Source organism: Muntiacus reevesi, chromosome 9 (assembly GCF_963930625.1).
Source record: "Muntiacus reevesi chromosome 9, mMunRee1.1, whole genome shotgun sequence".
In the NCBI taxonomy this organism is placed as follows: Eukaryota; Metazoa; Chordata; class Mammalia; order Artiodactyla; family Cervidae; genus Muntiacus; species Muntiacus reevesi.
Window position 1 is genome coordinate 56862892 of NC_089257.1, and position 15905 is coordinate 56878796.

The window sequence follows — 15905 nt, forward strand, 5'->3', positions numbered from 1 at the left end:
CTTAATCTTGGCAATGTTTTCTTTATTCCAAGACAGGGGCTAGATTTCATTATCTAAAGTAAACTGTCTTACATCCTTAGAAAAGTTATGAATATTTTCTCCTTGATTCACAATTTATGAGTTAAAATTTCTGATAATTTGAAGAAGAGCTTAATGTTTCTTAATTTGAAAGTGAAGTTCGCTCAGTCGTTTCTGACTCTTTACGACCCCATGGACTATACAGGCCATGGAGTTCTCCAGGCCCAAATACTTGAATGGGTAGCCTTTCCCTTCTCCAGGGGATCTTCCCAACCCAGGGATTGAACCCAGGTCTCCTGCATCGTGGGTGGATTCTTTACCAGCTGAACTGTGGGGGAGGTGTATGTATAATTTTTAAAGTAGGCAATAGATTCATATGGTTTAAAACAAGAGAGTATAAGAAAGTTCCTGGATGGTTTTGTACATTATTGGTTTGCACTGCCCCCTAATACCATCCTTCCTGAGTTTCTTTACTCATATATAAGCAAATACAAATAAAAGTTCTCATTTTTCCTCTCTTTTTATGCAAAACATACATGCAATATGCATTTTGTGCTGTGTATTTTTCCTTTAATAATATATTTTGGAGAGCTTTCTGTATTAATATGCAGAGACCATCTTTTTTTTTTTTTAGCAGCTGCATATATTTCCATTATATATATATATCATAATTTATATACCAGAACCCTGTTGATGGATATTTGGGACATGGGGAGAGGGGAGGAGAGGGTGAGATGTATGGAAAGAGTAACATGGAAACTTATATTACCATATGTAAAATAGATAGCGAATGGGAATGTGCTGTCTGGCTCAGGAAACTCAAACAGGGGCTCTGTATCAACCTAGAGGGGTGGGATGGGGAGGGAGATGGGAGGGAGTTTCAAAAGGGAGGAAATATATGTATACCTATGGCTGATTCATGTTGAAGTTTGACAGAAAACAACAAAATTCTATAAAGCAATTATCCTTCAATAAAAAATAAATTAAAAAGAAGAAAAAAGTTTTTACCATAAGTTACACTGGTAGTCAACTAGTCTTTCTTGAAATAACATTAAAATGCACACATTAAATTGTATTCCATTCCAGATTCAATGATATTATCTTTGCCTAGAATAACAATGTGTACAATATTCTTTTTTTCCCAATTTGTACAATATTCTTAAAAAAATTAACCTTTAATCTAAAATGTTGAGCTTTCTTATAAAATATGAATCTTTATTCTTATGAATCATTTATATTAATTAATTATTCTAGCTTCTAGTAACTTATTGTTTACAGTTTTCTCATTTTCTTTCAGATACAGGTATAGACCACCATGCTCTTCTAAAACAATTTGATCATCTAAACCACCTGAATCCTGACAAGTTTGAATCTACAGATTTAGATATGCTAATCAAAGCGGTGAGAATAATTGTCAAAATATATTGTTTTTGTTGTAGCTTTGAGATTTTGTAATTTGACAAATTCCGTGAAGTGGTAGTATAACTTTTGTATACTCTCTAGAATATCTTTAAAGGGAGATAGTGTAACTCTTATTAGTACAATGTAGACATACAGATCTGTAATCCCTTGCCAACAATTCCCAAATCCAAAATACTATAAAAATGGAAACCTGGCTTGAATTCTAGTAAGGCTGTTTATAGTTTTTTTCTTAGCTTACTTAATATGAGTACTCATAGATTTTGATAAAGAAGTACTAATCTATTTGATTATGCTCTTCATGGGTGTTACATAATATTGCATATATGCCATATATCTTTTCTAAAATCTTGAAGATTCTGAAACACATCTGGCCTCAGGAATTTTAGATAGCAGTTCATAGACCTCCTGCGTTGTACTGTATGGAGTTAGCAGACTAGATGTTCTAGTCTGGGTATTCTTATGTTTAGTTAAGTTGTTAGAAACCATTCTAGTTCTCTATATGATACAGATTTGATACAGTCTCTTCCTTTTTCTTCTTTTTAAAATAAATTTATATATTACTTGCTTATGCAGAACTTCCTAAGGTTGAAACTAGCTTTGAACTTTTAGCTTCTTTGAATGCCTACACCTCTGATAGTGTTAATTGATTTAGTTACTAAGTCATGTCCAACTCCTTTTTGAGCCCATGGACTGTAGCCCTCCAGGCTCCTCTGTCCATGAGATTTCTCAGGCAAGAATACTGGAGTAGGTTGCCATTTTCTTCTCCAAGGGATCTTCCCGACACAGAGCATGAACCTGCATCTCCTACATCGGCAGACGGATTCTTTACCACTGAGCCACCTGGAAAGCCCATCTCTGAGAATAATGACCAAGTTAGAAGGGTAGAATTTAAAACGAAAGTTGAGTATGTTTTAGCCCTCCTATACTACCTTCTGTTAGAGAGTATGCTATATGGAAGAAAACTTTTATTTATATTTTCAATCACATCTTCTTATTTAATTTAAATACTGCTTTATAGGCTACAAGTGATCTGGAACACTATGATAAGGCTCGGCATGAAGAATTTAAAAAATATGAAATGATGAAGGAACATGAAAGGAGAGAATACTTAAAAACACTGAGTGAAGAAAAGAGAAAAGAAGAAGAATCTAAATTTGCAGAAATGAAGAAAAAACATGAAAATCACCCTAAAATTAATCATCCAGTAAGGACTGTGACTTTACCTATGGCTGATCATGTTGATGTATGGCAGAAACCAACACACTATTGTAAAGCAATTATCCTTCAATTAAAAATAAAAAATTAATTAAAACAAAATATATATAAAATCATAATTAAATGAAGATACTTCTTTGTGCCAGATAGTAGAATTTTATCATGTTATTAGTTCTTAAAATCTTGAGTTAATTTTTCATAGTTTTTCAATTTTGCATTTGAGTCTCTATATATGGATTACAGTTTATGTGTTTTTTTAAAATTGATTCACAGGGAAGCAAAGATCAGCTTAAAGAAGTGTGGGAAGAGGCTGATGGATTGGATCCTAATGACTTCGACCCCAAGACATTTTTCAAATTACATGGTAACAGAGTTGATTCAAATATTAATATTTATATCATCTATTTGAAAAATAATAGATGCTTTAGTCTTAATTCATTTCTGCTAAACTTTCCTAATTGAGTCCTATTGATAGTAAATATTTAGAGTTTTTCCTCAAGGGTAATATAATAGTCTTTATTACTGGTCTGCAGTATAAAATATTTTAGTTCAGTAGCTGTCTTTATACTTGCTTTTATTTTTGAATCATTATATGACTTACTGCAAGTTTCTCTGTTAAGTGACTAGCTAGGTTGCATCTAATAGACTAGGCTGTGATATTAAAATATAGTCTTAAAGCACATTGCTTTATATTTTGGGAAAAATTTGTTAACATGTATTTTTCTCAATAACTATGGTGAATTATGAGTAAGTAGTGAATTGTTATCAGTTGGACTGCTCGGAGGCTTCATAAAAAGAAAGAAACCTTTTTCTGTAGCATGTTGATGCTTTATGTAAGTAATATTTTTGCAAACCACTTGTAATTAGTTGTACTTTAATTATCTATTTTCTAAGGCATTAAAATCAGTTTTTGCATTTGTAACTTTTAAACTTTAGATGTCAATAGTGATGGCTTCCTAGATGAACAAGAATTAGAAGCCCTATTTACTAAAGAGGTAAATGAGTTCATTAAGTATTCAGTGGCTTTGCTCTCTCTTTTTCCCTTCTATTATCTTCCTTTCTTTTATGTTGGTTTTAAAATTTTCCTTTTAGTTGGAGAAAGTATATGACCCCAAAAATGAAGAGGATGATATGGTAGAAATGGAGGAAGAAAGGCTTAGAATGAGGGAACATGTAATGAATGAGGTATGTTTGAAATGTTTACCTGTTACTTCTGTAGATTATTCAAGTTCTTGCAATAAATCTTATTGTTAAATGGAAAACAAATATATAGAATAGATATATATAATTGTATTTTGCATTTTTGATTCTTAACACTCAATAGATTCCCTTAGGGTAAATAAAATTATTTTGTAACTACTTTAAAATGTTTTAAAAGATTAAGATGCTCTGTATATAGAAGAATGCTATACAACATTCTTTAGAAGTAAAAAATTAATTTTTGCTGAGAAATTAAAAACTCAATTAATGGTTTATAACAACAAATATTTATTTCTTGTTCATGTTATTAAGCTAAAAACTCTGAAAGAGCTATCATAGACAGGATAACTTCAGCCCACGGTTTCTGTTTTTGTCTGTGCTGCATAGCTTGTGTGATTAGCTTGTGGGATCTTAGTTCCCTGAGCATGCTTGAACCCAGACTGTTGGCAGTGAAAGTGTAGAGTCCTAACTGCTAGACCACCAGGGAATTCCTCGAGCCCACTGCTTTGCTTCAGTGATTTTCACCTGATATTTGAGCTATTCGTGGTAAATTGGGATTTCTGTTGAGTGCTGGCATCTTACATAACAAATGAATTTCTTTGGCCATCATAGAGTTCAATTTTGTAACTGAATTTGCCATAGTCTATAAGAGCCACTGAGAAGGATTTGGAAAGGTTGTCAACTTTACCTTTGATTTAGTTAGTTGTTTGTTTTTAGGAAAAAATTGCTGTGAGCATTTAACTTAAACTCCTTTATTCTTGCCTAAAAATGTCCTTTTTCTAGGAAGATTGTTGCCCAAGCACTTAGCTTCAAAAGAAGTTATAAATGGTGTAGGGAGGAAGGAAAATAATATTAGTCTAACCAGTCATATCAGCAGACTCAAACTTGGTGATCTTTGGGGATTTCAGGTATTTTCAAATTTGAATTATATAGAAGAGAAAGTTACTTATTTTCTGATTCTAGTATGATATTGAGTGTTCTGTTTTTTTTCTCCCTCAATTTCTATGGATGTTAGGCTAATGCTAATTGCTGTATGTTTATGTAGCAGCATCTATTAGAAGAATTTCTAGTGTCTAAATGAGAAAGTAATTTTATTTTATATATACATTTTCCTTTAATCAGGTTGATACTAACAAAGACCGATTGGTGACACTAGAGGAATTTCTAAAGGCTACAGAAAAAAAGGAATTCTTAGAGCCGGATAACTGGGAGGTAAGAGAACCTACTTGAAAAAGGATATGTGGTTCAAGAAATTTATATCAGTTTATTCCCTTTTAACTTTTATTTGCCATTATGTTTGCATGGATAGTTTTACCATCTTGACTTTTCATATAAAATGTCACTATAAAATAATGAACTCGATTTCTTGAAAAGCTGTGGCTGATCTCCACTAGTAATCAGTTTGCATGTAATGAGAAGTCTTTTTAAAATTGTACTTAAGTGTAAAATAATGCTCATTCTTGAAAATTAAAAATATGGATACATTTGAAGAGTGAATTGAAAGTTACATGTAATTGTACCATCCAGAAATAGACACAAATTATGCATTGTGTTATGCAAGTTTGGAAATCCTTTGTATATTTAGTATATGCATATATATAGCATACAGTGTATAAATAGTGTCTGTCCCATTTTTAGTTTATGTATATGCATAAATTCATATCTATATATGTTTTAAATGGCTTTATACTATATAAATGACTTTGTGAAATTCTGTTTTGTAAAATTTAGTGATATTTCATGAAAAATTTGCAAAGCCACATCTCAAAACCATGATTTAAAAAATGACCACTTAGCATGCAGTTGTGTGATAGCATAATTTTTATAGCCATTCTTCCAGATTTAGATGTTTGATTTTTTTTTTTTTACTGTGATAAATAACATTGTGATAACTATCCATTTGTTCATGCATTTTGGGGCATCTGTGATGATTTCCCTAAGATTAACTCCTAGAAATAGAACTTTTCTCAAGTTTTATGAGCAGGTTTTAGTTTCTAAACATAGCTGCCAAATTGCTCCCCGCCAAAGGTATTTGAATTTATACCACAGTTTACTGTGTATAAGTGAGTGCAGACATGTCTTGAAAAGAATGGTTGACGCAATGAGGTACCATTACACACCAGTCAGCATGGCTGCTATCCAAAAGTCTACAAGCAATAAATGCTGGAGAGGGTGTGGAGAAAAGGGAACCCTCTTACACTGTTGGTGGGAATGCAAACTAGTACAGCCACTATGGAAAACAGTGTGGAGATTTCTTAAAAAACTGAAAATAGAACTGCCATATGACCCAGCAATCCCACTCCTGGGCATACACACCGAGGAAACCAGAACTGAAAGAGACATGTGTACCCCAATGTTCATCACAGCACTGTTTATAATAGCCAGGACATGGAAGCAACCTAGATGTCCATCAGCAGACAAATGGATAAGGAAGCTGTGGTACATATACACCATGGAATATTACTCAGCCATTAAAAAGAATTCATTTGAATCAGTTCTAATGAGATGGATGAAACTGGAGCCCATTATACAGAGTGAAGTAAGCCAGAAAGATAAACACCAATACAGTATACTAATGCATATATATGGAATTTAGAAAGAAGGTAACGATAACCCTATATGCAAAACAGAAAAAGAGACACAGATGTATAGAACAGACTTTTGAACCCTATGGGAGAAGGCAAGGGTGGGATGATCTGAGAGAACAGCATCGAAACAGGTATATTATCAAGTGTGAAGCAGATCGCCAGGCCAGGTTGGATGCAGGAGACAAGTGCTCGGGGCTGGTGCATTGGGATGACCCAGAGGGATGGAATGGGGAGGGAGGTGGGAGAAGGGTTCAGGATGGGGAACACATGTAAATCCATGGCTGATTCATATCAATGTATGGCAAAAACCACTACAATATTGTAAAGTAATTAGCCTCCAATTAATAAAAATAAATGGAGAAAAAGAAAAGAATGATTGAGAGGTACCAACTGAAGTAGACTGAAAGAGAATATTGTCTTTTCCTATATAAAATAAAATTACCTCTAGTTAGTTTGAAATAAGGTGGCCAACTGTCCTGGTTTGCCTTGGATTGAGGAGTTTCCCAGGATGTGTAACTTTTCATTGTTTTAACCTGGATGGTCTTTGACAAATTGGGACAATTGGTCATCTTAGTGTGAAGTTAAATAAATCAGCTTCTTTTTTGTTTTAAGTTTTTGTCTAACATTTGAACTATTTCTGGACATTGGTGAAGAAGAAGAATGCTCAGATTATTTGAACATGAATTCCCTTGAATGCTTCCGGAGAACTGGATCAATAGATAATTACATACCTTTTTCACTTTGACTTAATTTCAGATTTAAAAAAAAAGCTGCAAGACTAAACAAAGAATTCCCGAACATCTTTTTTTTTTGACAGTTGCACATGCTGCTGCTTTAACCTTAAATACTTGAGGGTGTTTTTTCTGCAAAGATTTATCTTATATAATCACAGTAAGATTATCAATGCTATACGCAATACTATTCTCTAATCTCTAGCTTTTGTTGATATTTTTGTTAATTTTCCCTATATTGTCCTTTATAAAGGAAAATACAAGATCATGCATTGGATTTAGTTGTACTGTCTTTCTAGTGTCGTTGAATCTGGAAGTTTCTGAGTCTTTGTATCTCATAGCATTGATATTTCTAAAAAGTTGTTCAGTCACCCAGTTGTGTCCAACTTTGCGACCCCATGGACTGCAGCACGCCAGGCCTCTGTGTCCCTCACCATCTCCCGAAGTTTGCCCAAGTTCATGTCCATTGCATTGGTGATGCCATCCAGCCATCTCATCCTCCAATACCCTCTTCTCCTTCTGCCCTCAATCTTTCCAAGCATCAGGGACTTTTCTAATGAGTTAGTTGTTCCCATCAGATGACCAAAATACTGGAGTTTCAGCTTCAGCATCAGTCCTGCCAATGAGTATTCAGGGTTGATTTCCCTTAAGATTGACTAGTTTGATCTCCTTGCTGTCCAAGGGATTCTCAGGAGTCTCCTCCAGCACCACAGTTCAAAGGCATCAATTCTTTGGCGCTCCGCCTTCTTTATGGTCCAGCTCTCACAGCTGTATGTGACCACTGGGAAGACCATAGCCCGACTATACAGACCTTTGTCAGAGGAGTAATGTCTCTCCTTTTCAAAACACTGTCTAGGTTTGTTATAACTTTCCTGCCAAGAAGCAAACGTCTTCTGATTTCATGACTGCATTCACCATCCGCAGTGATTTTAGAGCCCAAGAAGAGGAAATCTGTCACTACCTCCCATTTTTTCTCCCTCTATTTGCATGAAGTAACTGATATTTCTAAAAAGTACAGACCAGTTATTATGTGGAATGACTCTCAGTTTGAATTTGTCTGCTGTTTCTTTATGATTCCTACTTTTGGTAGGAATATCACTGAAGTGATGCTAAGTGCATCATATCAAGAAGCATATGCTGCTGATTATTTCCATAACTGGCTAGGTTAACTTTGATTATTTGGTTAAGGTGGTGTCATCCAGGTTTTCCCAATGTAAAATTACTATTTTACCTTTGGTAATATGAAAAGTAACTTGTCTAATCCACTGCCAGAATCCTTAAAAAAGAATCATTCAACATCATATCAAAAGTATTGGTAAGCATTGTTTTAATAACTTTGGAGGTACTTAACTGTTTTCTGAGGGTTAGACATTTAGGTTATTTCCAGTCTTTTATTGTTACTTAAAAAGATAGTGCTCTATTAACACATTTTTATATTAGGTTTTTCTGTGTTCAAGATTATTTTATAAGATAGATTCTCAATGTAGTATTACCAGGACCAAGGGAATATTTGTAAGGTTTTTCATGGGAATAATATTTACTTATTTCTTCAACCCTAGGATTTACAAAGAGTTTCAGAATTGCTCATCAATATCTCTGAAAAACCAGACTTTAATATTTGTTTACATTTTTTGTCATTGTTCTAGCCTAAGCGGGTATAGTCCACATACTGTGATCACAAGTTTCTTGGATTAGTTCTTTTTTTCCCCTCCCCCTTCTGTGAAGTATTTTGTTCACTTAAAATAAAAGTATTATTTATTTGTTTCTATTTGTATTCAATATGGAGAAGTTTTCTGTCCTTATGGATTTTGTTTGTTTATTGAGCATGTGAAACATTGACATATCACCAGCAATCACATCTGTGCAAAAACATTTATTCAGAGAAGTATGATTTTCTTTCTCATATTTTCTTTGTCCTTACCACGCAGTTCTCTATTTATTCTGTAGGTAACCAATCTCGTTCAGTTCAGTTCAGTTGCTCAGTTGTGTCCGACTCTTTGCAACCCCATGGACTGTAGCACGCCAGGCTTCCCTGTTCATCACCAGCTCCGGGAGCTTGCTCAAACTCATGTCCATCGAGTCGGTGATGCCATCCAATGATCTCATCCTCTGTTGTCCCCTTCTACACCTGCCTTCAGTCTTTCCCAGCATCAGGTTCTTTTCCAATGAGTCAGTTCTTTGCATCAGGTGGCCAAATTATTGGGATTTCAACTTCAGCATCAGTCCTTCCAATGAATGTTCAGGACTGATTTTCTTTAGGATTAGACTGGTTGGATCTCCTTGCAGTCCAAGGGACTCTCAGGAGTCTTCTCCAATACCACAGTTCAAAAGCATCAATTCTTCAGTGCTCAGCCTTCTTTATAATCCAATTCTCACATCCATACATGACTACTGGAAAAACCATAGCATTGACTAGACAGACCTTTGTCCATAAAGCAATGTCTCTGCTTTTTAATATGCTGTCTAGGTTGGTCATCGTTTTTCTTCCAAGGAGCAAGTGTCTTTTAATTTCATGGCTGCAGTCACCATTTGCAGTGATTTTGGAGTCCCCAAAAATAAAGTCTGTCACTGTTTCCATTGTTTCCCCATCTATTTGCCATGAAGTGATGGGACTGGATGCCATGATCTTAGTTTTTTGAATGTTCAGTTTTAAGTCAACTTTTTACTCTCCTCTTTCACTTCATCAAGAGGCTCTTTAGTCTTCACTTTCTGCAGTAAGGCTGGTGTCATCTGTGTATCTGAGGTTATTGCTATTTCTCCTGGCAGTCTTGATTCCAGCTTGTGCTTCATCCAGCCTGGCATTTCACATGATGTACTCTGCATATAAGTTAAATAAGCAGGGTGACAATATACAGTCTTGACGTACTCCTTTCCCAATTTGGAACCCATCTGTTGTTCCATGTCCAGTTCTAACTTCTTGACCTGCATACAGATTTCTCAGGAGGCAGTTAAGTTGGTCTGGTATTTCTATCTCTTTCAGAATTTTCCACAGTTTATTGTGATCCACACAGTCAAAGGCTAAAGCATGGTCAATAAAGCAGAAATAGATATTTTTCTGGAACTCTCTTGCTTTTTCAATAATCCAACAGATGTTGGCAATTTGATCTCTGGTTCTTCTGCCTTTTTTAAATCCAGCTTGAACATCTGGAATTTCACAGTTCACATACTGTTGAAGCCTCACTTGGAGAATTTAGAGCATTGCTTTGCTAACCTGTGAGATGAGTGCAATTGTGTGATAGTTTGAACATTCTTTGGCATTGCCTTTCTTTGGAACTGGAATGAAAACTGACCTTTTCCAGTCCTGTGGCCACTGCTGAGTTTTCCAAATTTGCTGACATATTGAATGGAACACTTTCACAGCATCCTCTTTTAGGATTTGAAATAGCTCAATTGGAATTCCATCACCTCCACTAGCCTTGTTTGTAGTGATGCTTCTTAAGGCCCACTTGACTTCGCATTTCACGATGCCTGGCTCTAGGTGAGTGATCACACCATTGTGTTTATCTGGGTCGTGAAGATCTTTTTTGTATAGTTCTTTCGTGTATTGTTGCCACCTCTTCTTAATATCTCCTCCTTCTGTTAGGTCCATACCATTTCTGTCCTTTATTGTGCCCATCTTTGCATGAAGTGTTCCCTTGGTATCTCTAATTTTCTTGAAGAAATCTCTAGTCTTTCCCATCCTATTGTTTTTGTCTATTTCTTTGCACTGATCACTGAGGAAGGCTTTCTTACCTCTCCTTGCTATTCTTTGGAACTCTGCATTCAAATGGGTGTATCTTTCCTTTTCTCCTTTGCCTTTAGGTTCTCTTCTTTTCTCAGCTATTTGTAAGGCCTCCTCAGACAACCGTTTTGCCTTTTTACATTTCTTTTTTTGGAGATGGTCTTGATCCCTTCCTCCTACAATGTCACGAACCTCTGTCCATAGTTTTTCAGGCGATCTAAGCTCTTGAATCTTTTTGTCACTTCCACTGTATAATTGTAAGGAATTTGATTTAGGTCATACCTGAATGGTCTAGTGGTTTTCCCTACTTTCTTCAATTTAAGTCTGAATTTTGCAATGAAGTGTTCATGGTCTGAGCGGCAGTCAGCTCCCGGTCTTGTTTTTGCTGACTGTACAGAGCTTCTCCGTCTTTGGCTTTGAGGAATATAATCAATCTGATTTCAGTATTGATCATCTGGTAATGTCCATGTGTAGAGTCTTCTCTTGTATTGTTGGAAGAGGGTGTTTGCTATGACCAGTGCATTCTCTTGGCAAAACTCTGTTAGCCTTTGCCCTGCTTCATTTTGTACTCCAAGGCCAAATTTTCCTATTACTCCAGGTATCTCTTGACTTCCTACTTTTGCATTCCTGTCTCCTGTGATGAGAAGGACATCTTTTTTGGGTGTTAGTTCTAGAAGGTTTTGTAGGTCTTCACAGAACCATTCAACTTCAGGTTCTTCAGCATTACTGCTTGAGGCATAGACTTGGATTACTATGATATTGAATGGTTTGGCTTGGAAATGAACAGAGATCATTCTGTCGTTTTTGAGATTGCACCCAAGTACTGCATTTCAAACTCTTTTGTTGACTAAGAGGGTACTCCATTTTTTCCTAAGGAAATCTTGCCCACAGTGGTAGATATAATGGTCATCTGAATTAAATTTGTCCATTCTAGTCCATTTTAGTTCACTGATTCCTAAAATGTCAATGTTCACTTCTGCCATCTCCTGTGTGACCACTTCCAATTTACCTTGATTCATGGATCAATAACCAGTCTCAGTAGTTTCTGGATTTTTCCTTCCTGTCATACTTTTTGCCCAGATAAATATAAGTATATATTTTCTTTTTCCCCTTCTTTATTACCCCAAAGATATAATACTATAGATATTCTTCTGTACTTTGTTAATCATAGAATTTGAAAGCTGAATCAGAGCTTTTTGTTTTATTTCTAAGGTTATTCTTTTCTCATTTTTTTTGTCTTTTAGACATTGGACCACCAACAGTTCTTCACAGAGGAAGAACTGAAGGAATATGAAAATCTCATCTCCGTACAAGAAAGTAAACTTAAGAAAAAGGCAGATGAGCTTCAGAAACAAAAAGAAGACCTACAACGTCAGCATGACCAACTTGAGGCTCAGAAGCTGGAATACCATCAGGTGGTATTTTATAAAAGGCTTGTGGCATTAAACAGGATTCTAGGGTCTTTGCTACATGCCTCTGTTTTTGTACTATAATATTTCAATTAGCTGTTATATTTTAAATCTTAGTATTTTTTAAACTGCATTGTTGACTACTCTGAATTTTAAAATGTGAATATCTCATTTTGGACAACAATTTTTAGTTGGTTTGTTGTGCTTTGGCAAAGGTCATCCATATCAGAAAATCAAATAATACTTACTTTTAAGACATTCTTTTTCCATTCACTAGGTTGTACAGCAGATGGAACAAAAAAAATTACAACAAATTTCCCCATCAGCACCTGGTGGAGAATCAAAGATCTAGCCACGTATGTAATTTTATTTGTTTGTTTGAGAAAATTTAAAAAAAATGGAATAAATAGAAATTTACTTTTGTTATAAATATAACTTCAAATCATTAATATCTGTGCTACTTTCTCTTTATGTGTAGTAATAGAACAATTTGTATTATAGAAAAGTGAAAAGGCCTCTAGAATCTTTATATACTAGTACATTTCAAAAGCTATGTAATTTGATAGCCATATACATGGTGAAATGATTTTTTTCAATATTACTCATAATTCTTCCTAATCAATTATTGATATCAGAGAACATGTTTTTAAATTATGATCTGTGATTAAGCATGGTTAAGAAACAAATACTCAATATGTCTATGTATAAATATTCAGAGTAAAGGAAGATACCTTTAAAATGAGGGCATATATTTTTCTTTTGTACAGACATTTAAAGTCTGAAGTCCACCAGAACTTGGAAGAAAATTGTTGAATCATCATCTGTGTCATCTTTTTACCTCCCTTCCTTCTCCTCTGCTCAATAAATATTTTAAAGCATATGTGGAATAAAGGAAGATACTTTTTAAACGGGAACATATTTCTTTTAACACAGATATTTAGGGATTGAAGCCTATCAGAACCAGCAAGGAAGCAAACTCAGTACCTGCTGTCATTTTCATACCTCCCTTCTTTTCCCTTTGTTCTCCTTGAGTTATTTAATTAAGCAGCCTATGCCATAATTTAATGAAATTATTAGTAGCTATTTAAGTGAGAAAGCTCCATCCATTGCTTTTAAAATAAATTGCTTTCATTTATTCATAAAGATAGATACTCTTATGGGTGCTTATCATCCCCTCTCTCAATAAAAGTCTCTTTGATATTAATGATTCTTCTCCTAAGAATACCGTAGTATTCCCCAGTGTTTGCTGGTAACATTTTCCTGAAACTTTTAACTTTCAGCAATATTAACTGCTAGAAATTCTTCTACCAAACAGCTCCTACCCCTTAAGATCATTTTTCATTTACAGTATTTTTGCGTTATAGTCTATCATTCAAGATCAGGTTTTGCTACATGTAACAGAAAAGCCAAAGAGAATGCCAGTTTAACTAAAGAAGAGTTTTTGCCTTTTACATAAAAGAAATCCATAAGTAGGTAGTGTCCAGATTCCCATCTTTCTGCTCTGCTCTCCTCATTGCATGGTTTTTATTCTCAAGTTATTTCATTTTCATTGTCCAAAGTGGCTTTTGGAAGCAGTGGGCAAAGGGCAACCAAAGGAAATTTCCCCAGCTGAGTCAGCATCCTGGGTGCAGTTTTCCCAGAGAACCACACAGCACTTAAATTTACATCTTGTTGGCCAGAGCTGTGTCACATTGCCATCTAGCTGCTAGGGAAGCTGAGAAATCCAGTGTAAGTGAGACCAGCTAAAAGTCAGGATGTTTTAACTGGGGAAAAATTCGGTTTCAGAAGGGAAGGGGGAATGTTTGATGGGCAACTACAGCTCTGAAAACTTAATAAGCCTTTTGGTGACCTAATTATCTGTGTACATTCTTCTGAAACAGAACGCCCACTTCCCCCACCACAAAAGGAAACCACCAAAATCAAATCCATTAATGACTGTAACACAGAGCCTATGATATCTAAGTATAGTCCCCTTCGAGAGGATAGAATGTGGTTTCTTACATCCTGGCCACTTGCAAACTATAAAGCAGCGTGTCTGCCCCCTGAGCACCTTATGCATAATGAGGTAGGTACAGGAAAACTGCAGTAAAATCAACCTTTTAAAAAAGAGGAAAAGAGGAAACAGAGTAGTCATACATCCATGGAAATTAAAAAAAAAATACTCTGTGGCAAAAATAGCAAGGTGCTAATAACTCTCTGCTCTGTCCATAAATACACTCTTTGGTTTTTCTATCAGGCAACCCCTGTTTCAGATTTCTGGGAGGAACTCCCTTCTCTTATGTCCTCAGGGGCCCTTGGCATTGCCCTCTCGGATGTTTTTATTGCCCAGTAACCTTCAAGGACACAAGTGGCCTTTAGAAAGTGTCCCTTTCTTGAAGAGTGGACAGCTTTTTACACTTTTCTTCCTGTTATTATGGGTTTAGGGCCTTGGGGATTGTTTTAGATAGTTACAGGTTGTTTCAGCTTAGGGTTTTTATTTGTTTTTTGTTTTCTTCTGCTTTTTGGCAAAACAGTTCCCTAAAAACTTATTAGGTCTCTGGTCTGTTTTCTTCCATTTTTACCATGAGAAAGCACAAAGATCTTATCAAGATTGCTTTTAACAAAGAACCTCATCTTTTACTTGCTGGCCTCTATGTTCTTTCTCTCCCTTTGGGTCTTAAATGAGTGGGACCTACTTAGGATTGTTTTGAACTGTAGGCTGGGATGGGATAACAAGAGTCTTACTCTAATCTTTTTCTTTAGGATGGTTCCCATTACTTGGCAGAAAATTCTTAAGGGAAGGTTCTTGGAAAGGTTGCAAAAGCTTTAGCAGCTTCCTCAGAATCTTTATTTATAATTGTTTCAGTCTGGAGTATGGTAGTACAATAGTTGCCTTTTTCAGTTCTTCAGGGCTCCAGATTTGGGACTTTATCAATTTATTTGGTAGATAGCAGTTCTCTCTGCAAAGCTACATTCCCTTCCATATCTCTAGACCTGATCATTCTTAGCCTAAGTCATATCTGTCTTGTTGGACTTTGCTGAAAGAGGGAAGGCAGAGCCTACACGTGCTAGCATTTTGAAATTCTACTACCATTTTCTCTAATACCTTATCCTGAGTTTGCATGAGATATCACTGCCCCAAACCTGACCTCCTCAATAAGCAAGTTCCATTCTTAATATCGCTTTACTTGCTATATCTTACTTCTAGTTACCAAATTCTCTGTAGGTTAATATTCTTCATTGTAGGTCATTGAATCCTCTTCAGCTATCAAACAGAATGGAATTAATGTGGGAGGGGTGTATAGATAGCTCACAGCATCTTTGGGAGGGCTGAAAGAAGGGAACTCAGTCTGAACTTCTAGGAACTGCATCACAAGACTAGGCTGCTGAAGAAGCTGCTGCTTTGGGAACAGTTGGGAAGCTGTCTACTAAGGAAGCCACCCACTGGATTAGGAAGCCATGAAGTTGCCAACTCCAGAACCACACCACCACTGCCACAATTTAGATCAGCACAAATGGATACTTCACGTCCTGCTTCACTCCCCATGGAACTCAGCTCTGAGTAAGAGTTTCAAGTGAGTGCAACCAATTGTTTGAACCAATCATATATGAAATCCCAGCT

At 35.7% G+C, this 15905-nt stretch overlaps 1 protein-coding gene across 2 annotated transcripts in view; it reads left to right on the forward strand.

The window, feature by feature from the left end:
• The window catches only part of NUCB2 (nucleobindin 2), a 69252-nt gene that overhangs the window by 27910 nt on the left and 25437 nt on the right, over window positions 1-15905 (forward strand). For both annotated transcript variants that reach the window (XM_065944392.1, XM_065944393.1), the window contains exons 6-14: window positions 1316-1419; window positions 2459-2644; window positions 2929-3019; window positions 3592-3650; window positions 3748-3840; window positions 4978-5067; window positions 12140-12310; window positions 12582-12660; window positions 13072-15858. In XM_065944392.1, coding sequence (XP_065800464.1) covers window positions 1316-1419; window positions 2459-2644; window positions 2929-3019; window positions 3592-3650; window positions 3748-3840; window positions 4978-5067; window positions 12140-12310; window positions 12582-12656 — 869 coding nt within the window. In that variant the 3' untranslated portion in view covers window positions 12657-12660; window positions 13072-15858. The remainder of the gene's footprint in view (window positions 1-1315; window positions 1420-2458; window positions 2645-2928; window positions 3020-3591; window positions 3651-3747; window positions 3841-4977; window positions 5068-12139; window positions 12311-12581; window positions 12661-13071; window positions 15859-15905) is intronic.